The following is a 21,902-nucleotide window of genomic DNA, read 5'->3' as shown; positions in this document are numbered from 1 at the left end:
CCATACTAATTATCATCTATCTCCCCCCATACTAATTATCATCTATCTCCCCCCATACTAATTATCATCTATCTCCCCCCATACTAATTATCATGTATGTTCCCGCATACTAATTATCATCTATCTCCCGCATGCTAATTATCTCCCCCCATGCTAATTATCTCCCATCTCCCCCCAGACTAATTATCTCCCATCTCCCCCCGTACTAATTACCATCTATCTCCCCCCGTACTAATTACCATCTATCTCCCCCCGTACTAATTACCATCTATCTCCCCCCACTAATTATCATCTATCTCCCCCCATACTAATTATCATCTATCTCCCCCCATACTAATTATCATCTATCTCCCCCCATACTAATTATCATCAATCTCCCCCCATACTAATTATCATCTATCTCCCCCCATACTAATTATCATCAATCTCCCCCCCATACTAATTATCATGTATGTTCCCGCATACTAATTATCATCTATCTCCCCCCAGGCTAATTATCTCCCCCCATGCTAATTATCTCCCATCTCCCCCCCATGCTAATTATCTCCCATCTCCCCCCCATGCTAATTATCTCCCATCTCCCCCCCATGCTAATTATCTCCCATCTCCCCCCAATACTAATTATCTCCCATCTCCCCCCAATACTAATTATCTCCCATCTCCCCCCATACTAATTATCATCTATCTCCCCCCATACTAATTATCATGTATGTTCCCGCATACTAATTATCATCTATCTCCCGCATGCTAATTATCTCCCCCCATGCTAATTATCTCCCATCTCCCCCCAGACTAATTATCTCCCATCTCCCCCCAGACTAATTACCATCTATCTCCCCCCGTACTAATTACCATCTATCTCCCCCCGTACTAATTACCATCTATATCCCCCCGTACTAATTCTCTCCCCCCACACTAATTATCATCTATCTCCCCCCGTACTAATTACCATCTATCTCCCCCCATACTAATTATCTCCCCCCACACTAATTATCTCCCATCTCCCCCCACACTAATTATCTCCCATCTCCCCCATGCTAATTATCTCCCCCCATGCTAATTATCTCCTATCTCCCCCCAGACTAATTATCTCCCCCCAGACTAATTATCTCCCATCTCCCCCCAGACTAATTATCTCCCATCTCCCCCCACACTAATTATCTCCCCCCATACTAATTATCTCCCATCTCCCCCCATACTAATTCTCTCCCCCCGTACTAATCATCTCCCCCCATGCTAATTATCTCCCCCCATGCTAATTATCTCCCCCCATGCTAATTATCTCCCCCCCATGCTAATTATCTCCCATCTCCCCCCAATACTAATTATCTCCCATCTCCCCCCATACTAATTATCTCCCATCTCCCCCCATACTAATTATCATTTATCTCCCCCCATTCTAATTATCATGTATGTTCCCGCATACTAATTATCATCTATCTCCCCCATGCTAATTACCTCCCCCCATGCTAATTACCTCCCCCCATGCTAATTACCTCCCCCCATGCTAATTACCTCCCCCCATGCTAATTACCTCCCCCCATGCTAATTACCTCCCCCCATGCTAATTACCTCCCCCCATGCTAATTACCTCCCCCCATGCTAATTACCTCCCCCCATGCTAATTACCTCCCCCCATGCTAATTACCTCCCCCCATGCTAATTACCTCCCCCCATGCTAATTACCTCCCCCCATGCTAATTACCATCTATCTCCCCCCCATGCTAATTATCTCCCCCCCATGCTAATTATCTCCCATCTCCCCCCAATACTAATTATCTCCCATCTCCCCCCAATACTAATTATCTCCCATCTCCCCCCATACTAATTATCATCTATCTCCCCCATGCTAATTATCATGTATGTTCCCGCATACTAATTATCATCTATCTCCCCCATGCTAATTATCTCCCCCCGTGCTAATTACCTCCCATCTCCCCCCGTGCTAATTACCTCCCATCTCCCCCCGTGCTAATTACCTCCCATCTCCCCCCGTGCTAATTACCTCCCATCTCCCCCCGTGCTAATTACCTCCCATCTCCCCCCGTGCTAATTACCTCCCATCTCCCCCCGTGCTAATTACCTCCCATCTCCCCCCGTGCTAATTACCATCTATCTCCCCCCGTGCTAATTACCATCTATCTCCCCCCGTGCTAATTACCATCTATCTCCCCCCGTGCTAATTACCATCTATCTCCCCCCGTGCTAATTACCATCTATCTCCCCCCGTGCTAATTACCATCTATCTCCCCCCGTGCTAATTATCTCCCCCCGTGCTAATTATCTCCCATCTCCCCCATACTAATTATCTCCCCCCACACTAATTATCTTCTATCACCCCCCACACTAATTATCTTCTATCTCCCCCCACACTAATTATCTCCCATCTCCCCCCACACTAATTATCTCCCATCTCCCCCCACATTAATTATCTCCCATCTCCCCCCACACTAATTATCTCCCATCTCCCCCCACACTAATTATCTCCCCCCATACTAATTATCTCCCATCTCCCCCCATACTAATTCTCTCCCCCCGTACTAATCATCTCCCATCTCCCCCCGTACTAATTACCTCCCATCTCCCCCCATGCTAATTATCTCCCCCCATGCTAATTATCTCCCCCCATGCTAATTACCATCTATCTCCCCCCGTGCTAATTATCATCTATCTCCCCCCATACTAATTACCATCTATCTCCCCCCATACTAATTACCATCTATCTCCCCCCATACTAATTATCTCCCATCTCCCCCATACTAATTATCTCCCCCCACACTAATTATCTCCCATCTCCCCCCACACTAATTATCTCCCATCTCCCCCCACACTAATTATCTCCCATCTCCCCCCACACTAATTATCTCCCATCTCCCCCCACACTAATTATCTCCCCCCATACTAATTATCTCCTATCTCCCCCCAGACTAATTTTCTCCCATCTCCCCCCAATACTAATTATCTCCCATCTCCCCCCAATACTAATTATCATCTATCTCCCCCCATACTAATTATCATCTATCTCCCCCCATACTAATTATCATGTATGTTCCCGCATACTAATTATCATCTATCTCCCGCATGCTAATTATCTCCCCCCATGCTAATTATCTCCCATCTCCCCCCAGACTAATTATCTCCCATCTCCCCCCAGACTAATTACCATCTATCTCCCCCCGTACTAATTACCATCTATCTCCCCCCGTACTAATTACCATCTATCTCCCCCCGTACTAATTACCATCTATCTCCCCCCGTACTAATTACCATCTATCTCCCCCCGTACTAATTACCATCTATCTCCCCCCACACTAATTATCTCCCATCTCCCCCCACACTAATTATCTCCCATCTCCCCCCATACTAATTATCTCCCATCTCCCCCCATACTAATTATCTCCCATCTCCCCCCATACTAATTATCTCCCATCTCCCCCCATACTAATTATCTCCCATCTCCCCCCATACTAATTATCTCCCCCCGTACTAATTATCTCCCATCTCCCCCCAGACTAATTATCTCCCATCTCCCCCCACACTAATTATCTCCCATCTCCCCCCACACTAATTATCTCCCATCTCCCCCCACACTAATTATCTCCCATCTCCCCCCACACTAATTATCTCCCATCTCCCCCCACACTAATTATCTCCCATCTCCCCCCACACTAATTATCTCCCATCTCCCCCCATACTAATTCTCTCCCCCCGTACTAATTACCTCCCATCTCCCCCCTTGCTAATTACCTCCCATCTCCCCCCTTGCTAATTACCTCCCATCTCCCCCCTTGCTAATTACCTCCCATCTCCCCCCTTGCTAATTACCTCCCATCTCCCCCCTTGCTAATTACCTCCCATCTCCCCCCTTGCTAATTACCTCCCATCTCCCCCCTTGCTAATTACCTCCCCCCATGCTAATTACCTCCCCCCATGCTAATTACCTCCCCCCATGCTAATTATCTCCCCCCATGCTAATTATCTCCCCCCATGCTAATTACCATCTATCTCCCCCCAGGCTAATTATCTCCCATCTCCCCCCAGGCTAATTATCTCCCATCTCCCCCCAATACTAATTATCTCCCATCTCCCCCCATACTAATTATCATTTATCTCCCCCCATACTAATTATCATGTATGTTCCCGCATACTAATTATCATCTATCTCCCCCCATACTAATTATCATCTATCTCCCCCCATACTAATTATCATCTATCTCCCCCCATACTAATTATCATCTATCTCCCCCCATACTAATTATCATCTATCTCCCCCCACTAATTATCATCTATCTCCCCCCGTACTAATTATCATCTATCTCCCCCCGTACTAATTATCATCTATCTCCCCCCAGACTAATTATCATCTATCTCCCCCCCATACTAATTATCATCAATCTCCCCCCCATACTAATTATCATGTATGTTCCCGCATACTAATTATCATCTATCTCCCCCCAGGCTAATTATCTCCCCCCAGGCTAATTATCTCCCCCCAGGCTAATTATCTCCCCCCAGGCTAATTATCTCCCCCCAGGCTAATTATCTCCCCCCAGGCTAATTATCTCCCCCCAGGCTAATTATCTCCCCCCAGGCTAATTATCTCCCCCCCAGGCTAATTATCTCCCCCCAGGCTAATTATCTCCCATCTCCCCCCCAGGCTAATTATCTCCCATCTCCCCCCCATGCTAATTATCTCCCATCTCCCCCCCATGCTAATTATCTCCCATCTCCCCCCAATACTAATTATCTCCCATCTCCCCCCAATACTAATTATCTCCCATCTCCCCCCATACTAATTATCATCTATCTCCCCCCATACTAATTATCATCTATCTCCCCCCATACTAATTATCATCTATCTCCCCCCATACTAATTATCATGTATGTTCCCGCATACTAATTATCATCTATCTCCCGCATGCTAATTATCTCCCCCCATGCTAATTATCTCCCATCTCCCCCCAGACTAATTATCTCCCATCTCCCCCCGTACTAATTACCATCTATCTCCCCCCGTACTAATTACCATCTATCTCCCCCCGTACTAATTACCATCTATCTCCCCCCACTAATTATCATCTATCTCCCCCCATACTAATTATCATCTATCTCCCCCCATACTAATTATCATCTATCTCCCCCCATACTAATTATCATCAATCTCCCCCCATACTAATTATCATCTATCTCCCCCCATACTAATTATCATCAATCTCCCCCCCATACTAATTATCATGTATGTTCCCGCATACTAATTATCATCTATCTCCCCCCAGGCTAATTATCTCCCCCCATGCTAATTATCTCCCATCTCCCCCCCATGCTAATTATCTCCCATCTCCCCCCCATGCTAATTATCTCCCATCTCCCCCCCATGCTAATTATCTCCCATCTCCCCCCAATACTAATTATCTCCCATCTCCCCCCAATACTAATTATCTCCCATCTCCCCCCATACTAATTATCATCTATCTCCCCCCATACTAATTATCATGTATGTTCCCGCATACTAATTATCATCTATCTCCCGCATGCTAATTATCTCCCCCCATGCTAATTATCTCCCATCTCCCCCCATACTAATTACCATCTATCTCCCCCCGTACTAATTACCATCTATCTCCCCCCGTACTAATTACCATCTATCTCCCCCCGTACTAATTACCATCTATCTCCCCCCGTACTAATTACCATCTATCTCCCCCCGTACTAATTACCATCTATCTCCCCCCACACTAATTATCTCCCATCTCCCCCCACACTAATTATCTCCCATCTCCCCCCATACTAATTATCTCCCATCTCCCCCCATACTAATTATCTCCCATCTCCCCCCATACTAATTATCTCCCATCTCCCCCCATACTAATTATCTCCCATCTCCCCCCATACTAATTATCTCCCCCCGTACTAATTATCTCCCATCTCCCCCCAGACTAATTATCTCCCATCTCCCCCCACACTAATTATCTCCCATCTCCCCCCACACTAATTATCTCCCATCTCCCCCCACACTAATTATCTCCCATCTCCCCCCACACTAATTATCTCCCATCTCCCCCCACACTAATTATCTCCCATCTCCCCCCACACTAATTATCTCCCATCTCCCCCCATACTAATTCTCTCCCCCCGTACTAATTACCTCCCATCTCCCCCCTTGCTAATTACCTCCCATCTCCCCCCTTGCTAATTACCTCCCATCTCCCCCCTTGCTAATTACCTCCCATCTCCCCCCTTGCTAATTACCTCCCATCTCCCCCCTTGCTAATTACCTCCCATCTCCCCCCTTGCTAATTACCTCCCATCTCCCCCCTTGCTAATTACCTCCCCCCATGCTAATTACCTCCCCCCATGCTAATTACCTCCCCCCATGCTAATTATCTCCCCCCATGCTAATTATCTCCCCCCATGCTAATTACCATCTATCTCCCCCCAGGCTAATTATCTCCCATCTCCCCCCAGGCTAATTATCTCCCATCTCCCCCCAATACTAATTATCTCCCATCTCCCCCCATACTAATTATCATTTATCTCCCCCCATACTAATTATCATGTATGTTCCCGCATACTAATTATCATCTATCTCCCCCCATACTAATTATCATCTATCTCCCCCCATACTAATTATCATCTATCTCCCCCCATACTAATTATCATCTATCTCCCCCCATACTAATTATCATCTATCTCCCCCCACTAATTATCATCTATCTCCCCCCGTACTAATTATCATCTATCTCCCCCCAGACTAATTATCATCTATCTCCCCCCCATACTAATTATCATCAATCTCCCCCCCATACTAATTATCATGTATGTTCCCGCATACTAATTATCATCTATCTCCCCCCAGGCTAATTATCTCCCCCCAGGCTAATTATCTCCCCCCAGGCTAATTATCTCCCCCCAGGCTAATTATCTCCCCCCAGGCTAATTATCTCCCCCCAGGCTAATTATCTCCCCCCAGGCTAATTATCTCCCCCCAGGCTAATTATCTCCCCCCAGGCTAATTATCTCCCCCCAGGCTAATTATCTCCCATCTCCCCCCCAGGCTAATTATCTCCCATCTCCCCCCCATGCTAATTATCTCCCATCTCCCCCCCATGCTAATTATCTCCCATCTCCCCCCAATACTAATTATCTCCCATCTCCCCCCAATACTAATTATCTCCCATCTCCCCCCATACTAATTATCATCTATCTCCCCCCATACTAATTATCATCTATCTCCCCCCATACTAATTATCATCTATCTCCCCCCATACTAATTATCATGTATGTTCCCGCATACTAATTATCATCTATCTCCCGCATGCTAATTATCTCCCCCCATGCTAATTATCTCCCATCTCCCCCCAGACTAATTATCTCCCATCTCCCCCCGTACTAATTACCATCTATCTCCCCCCGTACTAATTACCATCTATCTCCCCCCGTACTAATTACCATCTATCTCCCCCCACTAATTATCATCTATCTCCCCCCATACTAATTATCATCTATCTCCCCCCATACTAATTATCATCTATCTCCCCCCATACTAATTATCATCAATCTCCCCCCATACTAATTATCATCAATCTCCCCCCATACTAATTATCATCAATCTCCCCCCCATACTAATTATCATGTATGTTCCCGCATACTAATTATCATCTATCTCCCCCCAGGCTAATTATCTCCCCCCATGCTAATTATCTCCCATCTCCCCCCCATGCTAATTATCTCCCATCTCCCCCCCATGCTAATTATCTCCCATCTCCCCCCCATGCTAATTATCTCCCATCTCCCCCCAATACTAATTATCTCCCATCTCCCCCCAATACTAATTATCTCCCATCTCCCCCCATACTAATTATCATCTATCTCCCCCCATACTAATTATCATGTATGTTCCCGCATACTAATTATCATCTATCTCCCGCATGCTAATTATCTCCCCCCATGCTAATTATCTCCCATCTCCCCCCAGACTAATTATCTCCCATCTCCCCCCAGACTAATTACCATCTATCTCCCCCCGTACTAATTACCATCTATCTCCCCCCGTACTAATTACCATCTATATCCCCCCGTACTAATTCTCTCCCCCCACACTAATTATCATCTATCTCCCCCCGTACTAATTACCATCTATCTCCCCCCATACTAATTATCTCCCCCCACACTAATTATCTCCCATCTCCCCCCACACTAATTATCTCCCATCTCCCCCATGCTAATTATCTCCCCCCATGCTAATTATCTCCTATCTCCCCCCAGACTAATTATCTCCCCCCAGACTAATTATCTCCCATCTCCCCCCAGACTAATTATCTCCCATCTCCCCCCACACTAATTATCTCCCCCCATACTAATTATCTCCCATCTCCCCCCATACTAATTCTCTCCCCCCGTACTAATCATCTCCCCCCATGCTAATTATCTCCCCCCATGCTAATTATCTCCCCCCCATGCTAATTATCTCCCATCTCCCCCCAATACTAATTATCTCCCATCTCCCCCCATACTAATTATCTCCCATCTCCCCCCATACTAATTATCATTTATCTCCCCCCATTCTAATTATCATGTATGTTCCCGCATACTAATTATCATCTATCTCCCCCATGCTAATTACCTCCCCCCATGCTAATTACCTCCCCCCATGCTAATTACCTCCCCCCATGCTAATTACCTCCCCCCATGCTAATTACCTCCCCCCATGCTAATTACCTCCCCCCATGCTAATTACCTCCCCCCATGCTAATTACCTCCCCCCATGCTAATTACCTCCCCCCATGCTAATTACCTCCCCCCATGCTAATTACCTCCCCCCATGCTAATTACCTCCCCCCATGCTAATTACCTCCCCCCATGCTAATTACCTCCCCCCATGCTAATTACCTCCCCCCATGCTAATTACCTCCCCCCATGCTAATTACCATCTATCTCCCCCCCATGCTAATTATCTCCCCCCATGCTAATTATCTCCCATCTCCCCCCAATACTAATTATCTCCCATCTCCCCCCAATACTAATTATCTCCCATCTCCCCCCATACTAATTATCATCTATCTCCCCCATGCTAATTATCATGTATGTTCCCGCATACTAATTATCATCTATCTCCCCCATGCTAATTATCTCCCCCCGTGCTAATTACCTCCCATCTCCCCCCGTGCTAATTACCTCCCATCTCCCCCCGTGCTAATTACCTCCCATCTCCCCCCGTGCTAATTACCTCCCATCTCCCCCCGTGCTAATTACCTCCCATCTCCCCCCGTGCTAATTACCTCCCATCTCCCCCCGTGCTAATTACCTCCCATCTCCCCCCGTGCTAATTACCTCCCATCTCCCCCCGTGCTAATTACCTCCCATCTCCCCCCGTGCTAATTACCTCCCATCTCCCCCCGTGCTAATTACCTCCCATCTCCCCCCGTGCTAATTACCATCTATCTCCCCCCGTGCTAATTATCTCCCCCCGTGCTAATTATCTCCCATCTCCCCCATACTAATTATCTCCCCCCACACTAATTATCTTCTATCACCCCCCACACTAATTATCTTCTATCTCCCCCCACACTAATTATCTCCCATCTCCCCCCACACTAATTATCTCCCATCTCCCCCCACACTAATTATCTCCCATCTCCCCCCACATTAATTATCTCCCATCTCCCCCCACACTAATTATCTCCCATCTCCCCCCACACTAATTATCTCCCCCCATACTAATTATCTCCCATCTCCCCCCATACTAATTCTCTCCCCCCGTACTAATCATCTCCCATCTCCCCCCGTACTAATTACCTCCCATCTCCCCCCATGCTAATTATCTCCCCCCATGCTAATTATCTCCCCCCATGCTAATTACCATCTATCTCCCCCCGCGCTAATTATCATCTATCTCCCCCCATACTAATTACCATCTATCTCCCCCCATACTAATTACCATCTATCTCCCCCCATACTAATTATCTCCCATCTCCCCCATACTAATTATCTCCCATCTCCCCCATACTAATTATCTCCCCCCACACTAATTATCTCCCATCTCCCCCCACACTAATTATCTCCCATCTCCCCCCACACTAATTATCTCCCATCTCCCCCCACACTAATTATCTCCCATCTCCCCCCACACTAATTATCTCCCCCCATACTAATTATCTCCCATCTCCCCCCAGACTAATTTTCTCCCATCTCCCCCCAATACTAATTATCATCTATCTCCCCCCATACTAATTATCATCTATCTCCCCCCATACTAATTATCATCTATCTCCCCCCATACTAATTATCATCTATCTCCCCCCATACTAATTATCATCTATCTCCCCCCATACTAATTATCATGTATGTTCCCGCATACTAATTATCATCTATCTCCCGCATGCTAATTATCTCCCCCCATGCTAATTATCTCCCATCTCCCCCCAGACTAATTATCTCCCATCTCCCCCCAGACTAATTACCATCTATCTCCCCCCAGACTAATTACCATCTATCTCCCCCCGTACTAATTACCATCTATCTCCCCCCGTACTAATTACCATCTATCTCCCCCCGTACTAATTACCATCTATCTCCCCCCGTACTAATTACCATCTATCTCCCCCCACACTAATTACCATCTATCTCCCCCCACACTAATTATCTCCCATCTCCCCCCACACTAATTATCTCCCATCTCCCCCCACACTAATTATCTCCCATCTCCCCCCACACTAATTATCTCCCATCTCCCCCCATACTAATTATCTCCCATCTCCCCCCATACTAATTATCTCCCATCTCCCCCCATACTAATTATCTCCCCCCGTACTAATTATCTCCCATCTCCCCCCAGACTAATTATCTCCCATCTCCCCCCAGACTAATTATCTCCCATCTCCCCCCAGACTAATTATCTCCCATCTCCCCCCACACTAATTATCTCCCATCTCCCCCCACACTAATTATCTCCCATCTCCCCCCACACTAATTATCTCCCATCTCCCCCCACACTAATTATCTCCCATCTCCCCCCACACTAATTATCTCCCATCTCCCCCCACACTAATTATCTCCCCCCATACTAATTATCTCCCATCTCCCCCCATACTAATTCTCTCCCCCCGTACTAATCATCTCCCATCTCCCCCCGTACTAATTACCTCCCATCTCCCCCCATGCTAATTATCTCCCCCCATGCTAATTATCTCCCCCCATGCTAATTACCATCTATCTCCCCCCGCGCTAATTATCATCTATCTCCCCCCATACTAATTACCATCTATCTCCCCCCATACTAATTACCATCTATCTCCCCCCATACTAATTATCTCCCATCTCCCCCATACTAATTATCTCCCATCTCCCCCATACTAATTATCTCCCCCCACACTAATTATCTCCCATCTCCCCCCACACTAATTATCTCCCATCTCCCCCCACACTAATTATCTCCCATCTCCCCCCACACTAATTATCTCCCATCTCCCCCCACACTAATTATCTCCCCCCATACTAATTATCTCCCATCTCCCCCCAGACTAATTTTCTCCCATCTCCCCCCAATACTAATTATCATCTATCTCCCCCCATACTAATTATCATCTATCTCCCCCCATACTAATTATCATCTATCTCCCCCCATACTAATTATCATCTATCTCCCCCCATACTAATTATCATGTATGTTCCCGCATACTAATTATCATCTATCTCCCGCATGCTAATTATCTCCCCCCATGCTAATTATCTCCCATCTCCCCCCAGACTAATTATCTCCCATCTCCCCCCAGACTAATTACCATCTATCTCCCCCCGTACTAATTACCATCTATCTCCCCCCGTACTAATTACCATCTATCTCCCCCCGTACTAATTACCATCTATCTCCCCCCGTACTAATTACCATCTATCTCCCCCCGTACTAATTACCATCTATCTCCCCCCGTACTAATTACCATCTATCTCCCCCCACACTAATTATCTCCCATCTCCCCCCACACTAATTATCTCCCATCTCCCCCCACACTAATTATCTCCCATCTCCCCCCATACTAATTATCTCCCATCTCCCCCCATACTAATTATCTCCCATCTCCCCCCATACTAATTATCTCCCATCTCCCCCCATACTAATTATCTCCCCCCGTACTAATTATCTCCCATCTCCCCCCAGACTAATTATCTCCCATCTCCCCCCAGACTAATTATCTCCCATCTCCCCCCACACTAATTATCTCCCATCTCCCCCCACACTAATTATCTCCCATCTCCCCCCACACTAATTATCTCCCATCTCCCCCCACACTAATTATCTCCCCCCATACTAATTATCTCCCATCTCCCCCCATACTAATTCTCTCCCCCCTTGCTAATTACCTCCCATCTCCCCCCTTGCTAATTACCTCCCATCTCCCCCCTTGCTAATTACCTCCCATCTCCCCCCTTGCTAATTACCTCCCATCTTCCCCCTTGCTAATTACCTCCCATCTCCCCCCTTGCTAATTACCTCCCATCTCCCCTCTTGCTAATTACCTCCCATCTCCCCCCTTGCTAATTACCTCCCATCTCCCCCCTTGCTAATTACCTCCCCCCATGCTAATTATCTCCCCCCATGCTAATTACCTCCCCCCATGCTAATTACCTCCCCCCATGCTAATTATCTCCCCCCATGCTAATTATCTCCCCCCATGCTAATTACCATCTATCTCCCCCCAGGCTAATTATCTCCCATCTCCCCCCAGGCTAATTATCTCCCATCTCCCCCCAATACTAATTATCTCCCATCTCCCCCCAATACTAATTATCTCCCATCTCCCCCCATACTAATTATCATTTATCTCCCCCCATACTAATTATCATGTATGTTCCCGCATACTAATTATCATCTATCTCCCCCCATACTAATTATCATCTATCTCCCCCCATACTAATTATCATCTATCTCCCCCCATACTAATTATCATCTATCTCCCCCCACTAATTATCATCTATCTCCCCCCACTAATTATCATCTATCTCCCCCCGTACTAATTATCATCTATCTCCCCCCATACTAATTATCATCTATCTCCCCCCAGACTAATTATCATCTATCTCCCCCCCATACTAATTATCATGTATGTTCCCGCATACTAATTATCATCTATCTCCCCCCAGGCTAATTATCTCCCCCCAGGCTAATTATCTCCCCCCAGGCTAATTATCTCCCCCCAGGCTAATTATCTCCCCCCAGGCTAATTATCTCCCCCCAGGCTAATTATCTCCCCCCAGGCTAATTATCTCCCCCCAGGCTAATTATCTCCCCCCAGGCTAATTATCTCCCCCCAGGCTAATTATCTCCCCCCAGGCTAATTATCTCCCCCCAGGCTAATTATCTCCCCCCAGGCTAATTACTATCTATCTCCCCCCATGCTAATTATCTCCCATCTCCCCCCATACTAATTATCTCCCATCTCCCCCCAATACTAATTATCTCCCATCTCCCCCCAATACTAATTATCATCTATCTCCCCCCATACTAATTATCATCTATCTCCCCCCATACTAATTATCATCTATCTCCCCCCATACTAATTATCATCTATCTCCCCCATACTAATTATCTTCTATCTCCCCCCACACTAATTATCATGTATTTCCGCCCAGACTAATTATCATCTATCTCCCCCCAGACTAATTATCTCCCCCAGACTAATTATATTTGGTCAGGAGGTGGCAGGGCTGACAGATAGGGCTTTAAACTAGAGCCGAAGGGGGAAGGGGCTAAAACCAGGCACGCCGGTGAAGCCCTAAGGGAAGGCACGCTAGAATCAGAGGGGCTGTGGCAGTGAGGTCCTTCGGGCAGATCCACAAGTGCTGAGCATAAGGAGACGCACCTGAAGTGCTTCTACACGAACGCACGCAGTATGAGGAACAAAATGGATGAGCTAGAAGTCCTGGCCCAGTCCCGCAGCTACGACATCATCGGCATAAGCGAAAGCTGGTGGGATGAGTCCTGTGACTGGGGTGTTGCGATAGATGGTTACAGGCTCTTCAGGAGGGACAGGCAGGGTAGGCGAGGTGGTGGGGTGGCGATATATGTGAAGCAGGGGCTGGACTGCGTGGAACTTCAAGTTGGCGATGGCAAAGTTGAGAGCCTCTGGGTAAGGATCAAGGGACGAGCAAATAAAGGGGATGTCGTTGTGGGAGTCTATTACAGACCGCCTGGCCAGGACGATAGCGCCGATAAATTATTCTTTACAGAACTAAGAGAGGCCTCGAGATTAACTCCCCTTGTCCTTATGGGGGACTTCAACTTGCCAGACGTTAACTGGGAGTGCCACACGGCTGACACGAGCAAGTCCAGGAGGTTCATGAAGCACCTAGATGATAACTTCTTGGTGCAGGTGCTAACGGAGCCAACTGGGAAAGGTGCCCTCCTAGACCTGTTGCTAGAAAACAGAGAGGGTCTGGTGGGAGATGTGGTGATTGGTGGCCGCCTTGGTCAAAGCGACCATGAAGTGGTTGAGTTCAAAATTTACGGTGACAGAAGGAAAAGTGCCACCAAAACCTCATCCCTAGATATGGGGAAAGCGGACTTCAGGCTGCTCAGGGAACTAGTCAGCAAGGTCCCCTGGGAAACTGCTCTTGAAGGCTTCGATGTCCACCAGTGCTGGTCATTCTTTAAACGATGCCTCCTAGAAGCACAAGATCAGGCAATTCCTAAATATCGCAAGTCAGGCAGGCGGGGCAGGAGGCCGGCGTGGCTGACCAGGAACATTCTAATGGAGATTAGGCGGAAACAGAGAGTGTTTCGCTACTGGAAGGAGGGCCAGGTGTCATGGAAAGAATACAGGGATGCTGTTCGTGTTTGTAGGGAGAAAATTCGTGTGGCCAAAGCACACCTAGAGTTGAAGCTGGCTGTGTCTGTGAGAGAAAATAAAAAGGGCTTTTTCAGATATGTGAATGGAAAAAGGAGAACTAAAGAATACATAGGGCCGCTCCTTGATAGGGAAGGTCTCCTCACAGACAATGACATAGGCAAAGCAGAGACGTTTAACGCCTTCTTTGCCTCTGTCTTCAATGCCGATGATGGGCTTCGGGACCCAGGGTGCCCTGAGCTAGAGGGCTGGGACGGTGGGAATGACAAACTCCCAACCGACCCTGAACGTGTGCGGGATTTGCTACTCCACCTGGATCCCTACAAGTCCATGGGTCCGGATGGGATTCATCCCCGGGTGCTGAAAGAGCTGGCGGACGTCATCGCGGAACCTCTCTCAATTATTTTTCAACGATCCTGGGAATTTGGAGAGGTCCCGGTAGACTGGAAGCTGGCAAATGTTGTGCCGATTTACAAGAAGGGTCAGAAAGAAGGCCCTAGCAATTACAGGCCTGTCAGTCTCACGTCAGTGCCTGGTAAAATCATGGAGAAGATGGTTCTCGAACTTATTGAGGCTCACCTGGGGGACAAAGCAGTCATTGGTCCCAGCCAGCATGGGTTTGTGAAGGGCAGGTCCTGCCTAACTAACCTGATTTCCTTTTATGATAAGATCACCCGTATGATGGACCAAGGGAAACCAGCTGATGTGATTTTTTTGGACTTCAGCAAGGCTTTTGACACGGTTTCCCATAGGATCCTACTGGACAAAATGTCCACCATACAGCTAAATAAAAACATCATACGATGGGTGAGCAATTGGCTGACGGGCAGGGCCCAAAGGGTTATGGTAAATGGGGCTGCGTCAGGCTGGCGGGCGGTCACCAGTGGGGTCCCTCAAGGCTCCATTTTAGGGCCGGTACTTTTCAATATTTTTATAAACGATCTGGATGTAGGAATAGAAGGTATTTTGAGCAAGTTTGCTGATGACACCAAACTTGGAGGAGTTGTGGACTCGGATGAGGGTGGAAAGGCCTTGCAGAGGGATCTGGATAGGTTGGAGAGCTGGGCGATCACCAACCGCATGAAGTTCAATAAGAGCAAGTGCCGGGTCCTGCACCTGGGACAGGGAAACCCTGGCTGCACGTACAGACTGGGATTCTATGGTCTCCCCCCAGACTAATTGTCTCCCCCCAGACTAATTGTCTCCCCCCAGACTAATTATCTTCTATCTCCCCCCACGGTAATTATCTTCTACCTCCCCCCATACTAATTATCTCCTCCCACACTAATTACCATCTACCTCCCCCCATACTAATTATCTCCCCCCAGACTAACCATCTCCCATCTCCCCCCACACTAATTATCTCCCCCACACTAATTATCTCCCATCTCCCCCCACACTAATTATCTCCCATCTCCCCCCACACTAATTATCTCCCCGCATACTAATTATCTCCCATCTCCCCCATACTAATTATCTCCCCCCACACTAATTACCATCTATCTCCCCCCACACTAATTATAAAATCTCCCCCATGTTCCCCCCAATGCTACCCCAAATCCCCAACACCCCCCACGCCCCCAAATCCTCCCCCAATCCGTTCCAAGACCTGTGAAATCTGCCCCCGCGACGCGCGCCCTCCCAAAATCCGCCCCCCGACGCGGCCCCTCAGAATCTGCCGCCACAAAATACATCCCCCCAACGCACCCCCCCAAAATCTGCCTCCCCGACGCTCCCCCCAAAATCCGCCCCCCCAAAATCCGCCTCCCCGACGCGCCCCCTCCAAAATACGTCCCCCCCCAAAATCTGACCCCCCGACGTCGCCCCCCCAAAATCTGACCCCCCGACGTCGCCCCCCCCCCCCAAAATCTGATCCCAGACCCTTCAGAGCCCCCCCCGCGCCCCCCGCCCCCCACCCACCGGCGTTGATCTTCTCGGCAATCTGCTCCATGGTGAGCTTGCGGTCCGTCATGTGCTTGCGGTCGAGCTCGACGCGCAGCAGCCAGGGCGAGATGCGGCTGACGTCGAAGTCGGGCATCTCGTAGTAGACGTTGACCCACTCCTGGTCCTCGGCCACCACCGTGCTCTGCGGGTTGGGGTCATAGTAGATGGCCGTGTTGGCCGTCACCTTGCGCAGCGTCGTGTGCTCCAGGCGGCACAGGATGTCCTGGGGGGGGACACGGAGTCAGTGGGGGGGCGGTGCGGGGACGCGGGGACAGTGCGGGGACAGGATGGGGACGTGGGGACAGGATGGGGACATGGGGATGGCACAGGATGTCCTGGGGGGGCTGGTATGGGGACACAAAGACAGTACGGGGATACAGGGATGGCACAGGGACGGTATGGGGACGGCCCGGGGGACACGAGGGATGGCACAAGATGGGAACACAGGGACAGCACGAGGACTCGGGTCGGTACAAAGAGAGGAGGACGTGGGACTGCGGGGCCACCACAGGCTGTAGGGACACAGCGGGGACATGAAGCCCCGGGGCCACCACAGGACCGCAAGGACACGAAGCCCCGGGGCCACCAGGAGGCCGTGCAGCCCCCCCGTGGGACCCCCACCTTGGCGCGCTCGGCGTCGCGGGCGCTCTGGCCCAGCAGGAAGACGGTGAGCGAGGGCGTCTTGGGCTTCTTGGAGATGTTGATGAGCTCCTTGAGGCGCGGCACGCCCAGCGTCACGTTCTTGGCCGACACGCCGGCGTAGTGGAAGGTGTTGAGGGTCATCTGCGTGGCCGGCTCGCCCAGAGACTGCGCCGCCAGCGCCCCCACCATCTCCCCGGGGTGCGCCTGCAGGGGGGACACACACGTCAGGGGACCCCGAAGCCGCCCCCGTGGTCCCTGATCCCATCCCCAGTCTGGTCCCGAAACCCCTCAGTCTGACCCCAACATGTCCCTGGGGAGATACGGGCGACCACGGGACCCCAAAACCACCCTGATTGTCCCCAGTCTGGTCCCAAATCCCCTGATCTGACCCCACCATCTCCCTGAGGTGCACCTGGGGAAATACAGGGGGCCCCAAAATCACTCTGTCCCTGATCTGTTCCCCAGTCTGGTCCCGAAACCCCAAGATCCAACCCCAGAATCTTCTTGGGGCGCACCTGGGGACATGTGGGGGACCAGGGGACCCCAAAACCACCCTGACTGTCCTGTCCCCAGTGTGGTCCCCAACCTGGTTGAACTTGGACTCGATTTTGCCCAGCAGCCAGTCCAAGGCCTCCCCGCTGAGCCAGAACTCCCCAAAGACCTCCCAGAACTCCCTGTCCTCACCCCAAAGACCCCCAAACCTCTCCAAACCCCCCCCCCCAAACCCCCCCACTCACGATGGCCTGGTTGAACTTGGACTCGATCTCGCCCAGCAGCCAGTCGAAGGCCTCCCCGCTCAGGCGGAACTCCTCCACCATGCGGCGGCTGCAGAGCGTGGAGCGCAGGTGGATGTTGAAGAGCAGCGTGGCGTTCTCCTGCGCCTGCCGGCTCAGCGGGTCCTCCCCGTTCACGATCACCAGCTTGCGGCTCAGCTCCTTCACCCCTGCCATAAAGCGGGGGGCAGCGGGGTGTGAGGCACCGCCCGGGGACCCACCCCCCCGCCACGAGGTCCTCAGCACCCTTTTGGGGGTCCCCAGGTGCCCGGAGAGCTGCTGGGGGCTTCCCCTTGGCAGCTTCCCGGGGGTTGTTGGGGTTCAAGTGCCCCGTGTCTGGGCTGGGAGGGCCCCAGGCTGTTTTTTGGTGGGGGCCTGAGGCCCCCCAACCTTCCTGGGGGTCCCCCAAGTGTCCCAAAACCTTCCTGGGGGTCCCCAGACTGTTTCCTGGGAGTCACCTCAGTTCCCAAAAACCTTCCTGGGGGTCCTCAAGCCTTTTCTGTGTGTCCCCAAGTGCCCCAAGACCTCCCTGGGGGTCCCCAGGCTGTTTCCTGGTAGTCTCTGAGTACCCCAAAATCTTTCTGGGGGTCCTCAAGGTCTTTATGTGCATCCCAAAGTGTCCCAAAACCTTCCTGGGGGTCCCACAAGCTCCTTCTGTGTGTCCCAAAATTCCCCCAAAACCTTCCTGAGCGTCCCCAAGCTGATTCCTGGGGGTCTCCAAGTGCCCCAAAACCTCCCTGGGGGTCCCCAAGTGCCCCAAAACCTCCCTGGGGGTCACCTCAGTTCCCAAAAACCTTCCTGGGGGTCCTCAAGCTCCTTCTGTGTGCCCCAAAATTCCCCCAAAACCTTCCTGAGTGTCCCCAAGCCGATTCCTGGGGGTCTCCAAATGCCCCCAAACCTTCCTGGGGGTCCTCAAGCTCCTTCTGTGTCCCCAGGTGCCCCAAAACCTCCCTGGGGGTCCCCAGGCTGTTTCCTCAGGGTCTCCAAGTAACCAAAAACCTTCCTGGGGGTCCTCAAGCTCCTTCTCAGTGTCCCTAAATGCCCCGACAACTTCCTGGGGGTCCCCAAGTGCCCCAAAAACTTCCTGAGGGGTCTCCAAGCTGCTTCCTAGCAGTCTCTGAGTCCCCAAGCACCTTCTGAGTGTCCTCAAGCGCCCCCAAACCCTCCTCCTGGGGGTCCCCAAGCTCCCTGTGATGGTCCCCGAATCCCCCAGCACCTCCCTGGGGACCGTGGGGGTCCCAAGACCCCCCCAGCACACCCGTGGGGGCTCAGGGCCCCCCCACTCACCCTCCACCACCTTGACCGGGTGCAGGTCCGAGGGCAGGCGGGAGTTGATGTGGAAAATCTTCTGGGCGTTCCAGATCATGCGCAGGAGGTTACAGGGGAGCACCACCTGAAATGGGGGGGCAGCCCCCCAAAAACAGACATCAGCACCCCAAAAACCGTATCAGTGCCCCCCAAAACCAGGTATCAGCTCCCCCTCCCGAAGAACAGGGCCACAGGGATGCCTGAACCCCAAGAAGTGGGGCCCAGCCCCCTGAAATGGGGAGCCCAATTCCAGGGGACAGCTCCATCGAAGCTCCCCCCTGCAGGAGCACCCCAAAATCTGGGTACTGGCAGCTCAATGCCCCCAGTTTGGGGGAATTTTGGAACAGTAACCCCAAATCTGGGGGGCATGGAGAGGGTCAGCACCACCAGGGGCTTCCCCTTACCCCAAAATAAGGGGTGCTGGCTCCTCCGTGCCCCTAAAAGACGCAGATTGTGCCCAAAAAGGGGTGAGCACCCTAAAACGGGCGCTTAAAGTGCATGAAGGGTTCGTGGACTGTGGCTGCACCCCAAAAAGGGGACGAGGAGCAGGGGTGGAACAGTAACCCCAAATCAGGGGGGCACAGAGAGGGTCAGGCTCCACCTTACCCCAAAATAAGAGGTGCTGGCTCCCCGGTGCCCCTAAAACACACAGACTGTGCCCAGAAAGAGGCAAGCACCCTGAAACAGGTGCTTAAAGTGCACAAAGAGCTTGTGGCCTGCGGCTGAACCCCAAAAAGGGGACGAGGAGCAGGGGCAGCACCCCAAAACCTGAGAGGCAGGCAGCGGCCCCAAAAAGGGGCAGTGGCAGGGGTGAGGACAGGACCACGGGGCTGGGGGGCCGTGTGGGGTGCTGTGGGGCATAACGGGGTGCCGTGGGGCACTGTGGGGTGCAATGGGGCGTTATGGGGTGCCGACCTTGCTGTCCCCCGTGGGGAAGATGACGCGCAGCACCTCGCGGTCCTCCCGCATCTTCTCGAACTCGCGCTCGAGCTCGTTCTGGATGTGCGCGTTGCTGAGGATGTCCTTGACCAGCTCCTCCTGCAGCGTCCGCCGCAGCGCCCGCTCGTTGGTGTAGTCGAACTTGAACCTGGTGCGGGGATGGGGAGCCCTCAGGGTGCGGGGTCACCCCCGCCCCGGGGTCCTGAGCCGGGGAAGGAGAGGCTTGGGGACCCCAAAACGTGCCCTGCTCTGAGGAAAAATGGCTTGGGAACCCCAAAATTGGCCCTGCTCTGAGGAAGAATGGCTTGGGAACCCCAAAATGGGCCCAACTCCAAGGAGGAGGAGATTTGAGACCCCAAAACGTGCCCTTCTCTGGGGAGGGGCAGCTTGGGAACCCAAAAATGTGCCCAACTCTAGGGAAGGGCAGCTTTGGGACCCCAAAAATGTGCCCTGTTCCAGGGAAGAGAATCTTGGGGACCCCAAAATGGACCCAACTGTGGGGAACAGGAGATTTGGGACCCCAAAATGTGCCCAGTTCCAGGGAGGAGCATCTTGGGGACCCTAAAACAGACCCAGTGGCAAGGAAGCAGAGATTTGGGACCCCATAGCATGCCCTTCTCTGGGGAGGGGCAGCTTGGGAACCCAAAAATGGGCCAAACTCAGTGGAAGAGCATCTCGGGGACCCCAAAACGGACCCAACTGCAGGGAAGAAGAGATTTTGGACCCCAAAACATGCTCTTCTCTAGAGAGGGGCAGCTTGGGAACCCAAAAATGGGCCAAACTCAAGAAAAGAACATCTTTGGGACCCCAAAATGCGTCCGGTTCAAGGGAGAAGCATCTTAGGGACCCAAAACGGACCCAAAACTGCACAGAGGAGGAGATTTGAGACCCCAGAAGTTGGGGTGAGAGCTCACTTTTTCTCGAAGGCCTTGTTGGAGGGCTTGAGGGTGGCGAGGTTCTGGAACTCGACGCTCTCCCCGGCCAGCCCGTCCTCGCCGTAGCGCAGCTGCACCACCTGGTTGATGGAGTTGCGCACGGTGGCGTCGTACTTCACCATCACCGACTCCATCGACTTGATCAGGCGCCGCTGGATGTACCCTGCGGGGGGCCGGAGCACCGTCAGGCCTGGGGGGGGATGGGGGGGGCAGGGGGAGGGCTTGGGGGTCCCTGAGGGGCGTTTGGGGAGGGTTTGGGGGTTCCTAGAGGACATCTGAGGAGAGTTTGGGGGTCCCTGAGGGACTCTAAGGGTCCCTAAGAACATTTGTGGAGGGCTTGGGGGTCCTTGAGGGGCATCTGGGGAGGGTTTGGGGGTCCTGGGGGGTCTCTGGAGAACATCTGAGGAGGGCTCGGGGTCCCTTGAGGGGTATATGGGGAAGGTTTGGTGGGGGTCTTGGGGGACTTTGGGGGTCCATGAAGATCTGGGGAGGGCTTGGGGGTCTTTAAGGGACTTCAGGAG

The 21,902-nt window shown here is 51.2% G+C and overlaps 1 protein-coding gene across 1 annotated transcript in view; it reads right to left on the bottom strand.

Moving 5' to 3' along the window:
* Nucleotides 1-21,902, bottom strand: part of POLR2A (RNA polymerase II subunit A) — a 56,999-nt gene that overhangs the window by 18,063 nt on the left and 17,034 nt on the right. The window contains 6 exon segments of the mRNA XM_080609218.1: nucleotides 16,761-17,007; nucleotides 17,406-17,630; nucleotides 18,164-18,369; nucleotides 19,487-19,592; nucleotides 20,423-20,594; nucleotides 21,361-21,544. Coding sequence (XP_080465344.1) covers nucleotides 16,761-17,007; nucleotides 17,406-17,630; nucleotides 18,164-18,369; nucleotides 19,487-19,592; nucleotides 20,423-20,594; nucleotides 21,361-21,544 — 1,140 coding nt within the window.

This window comes from Anser brachyrhynchus, assembly GCF_964034855.1.
Source record: "Anser brachyrhynchus genome assembly, contig: SCAFFOLD_398, whole genome shotgun sequence".
Taxonomy (NCBI): Eukaryota; Metazoa; Chordata; class Aves; order Anseriformes; family Anatidae; genus Anser; species Anser brachyrhynchus.
The sequence above is the reverse complement of the archived record's forward strand: the minus strand, read 5'-3'. Positions and strand labels throughout refer to the sequence as shown.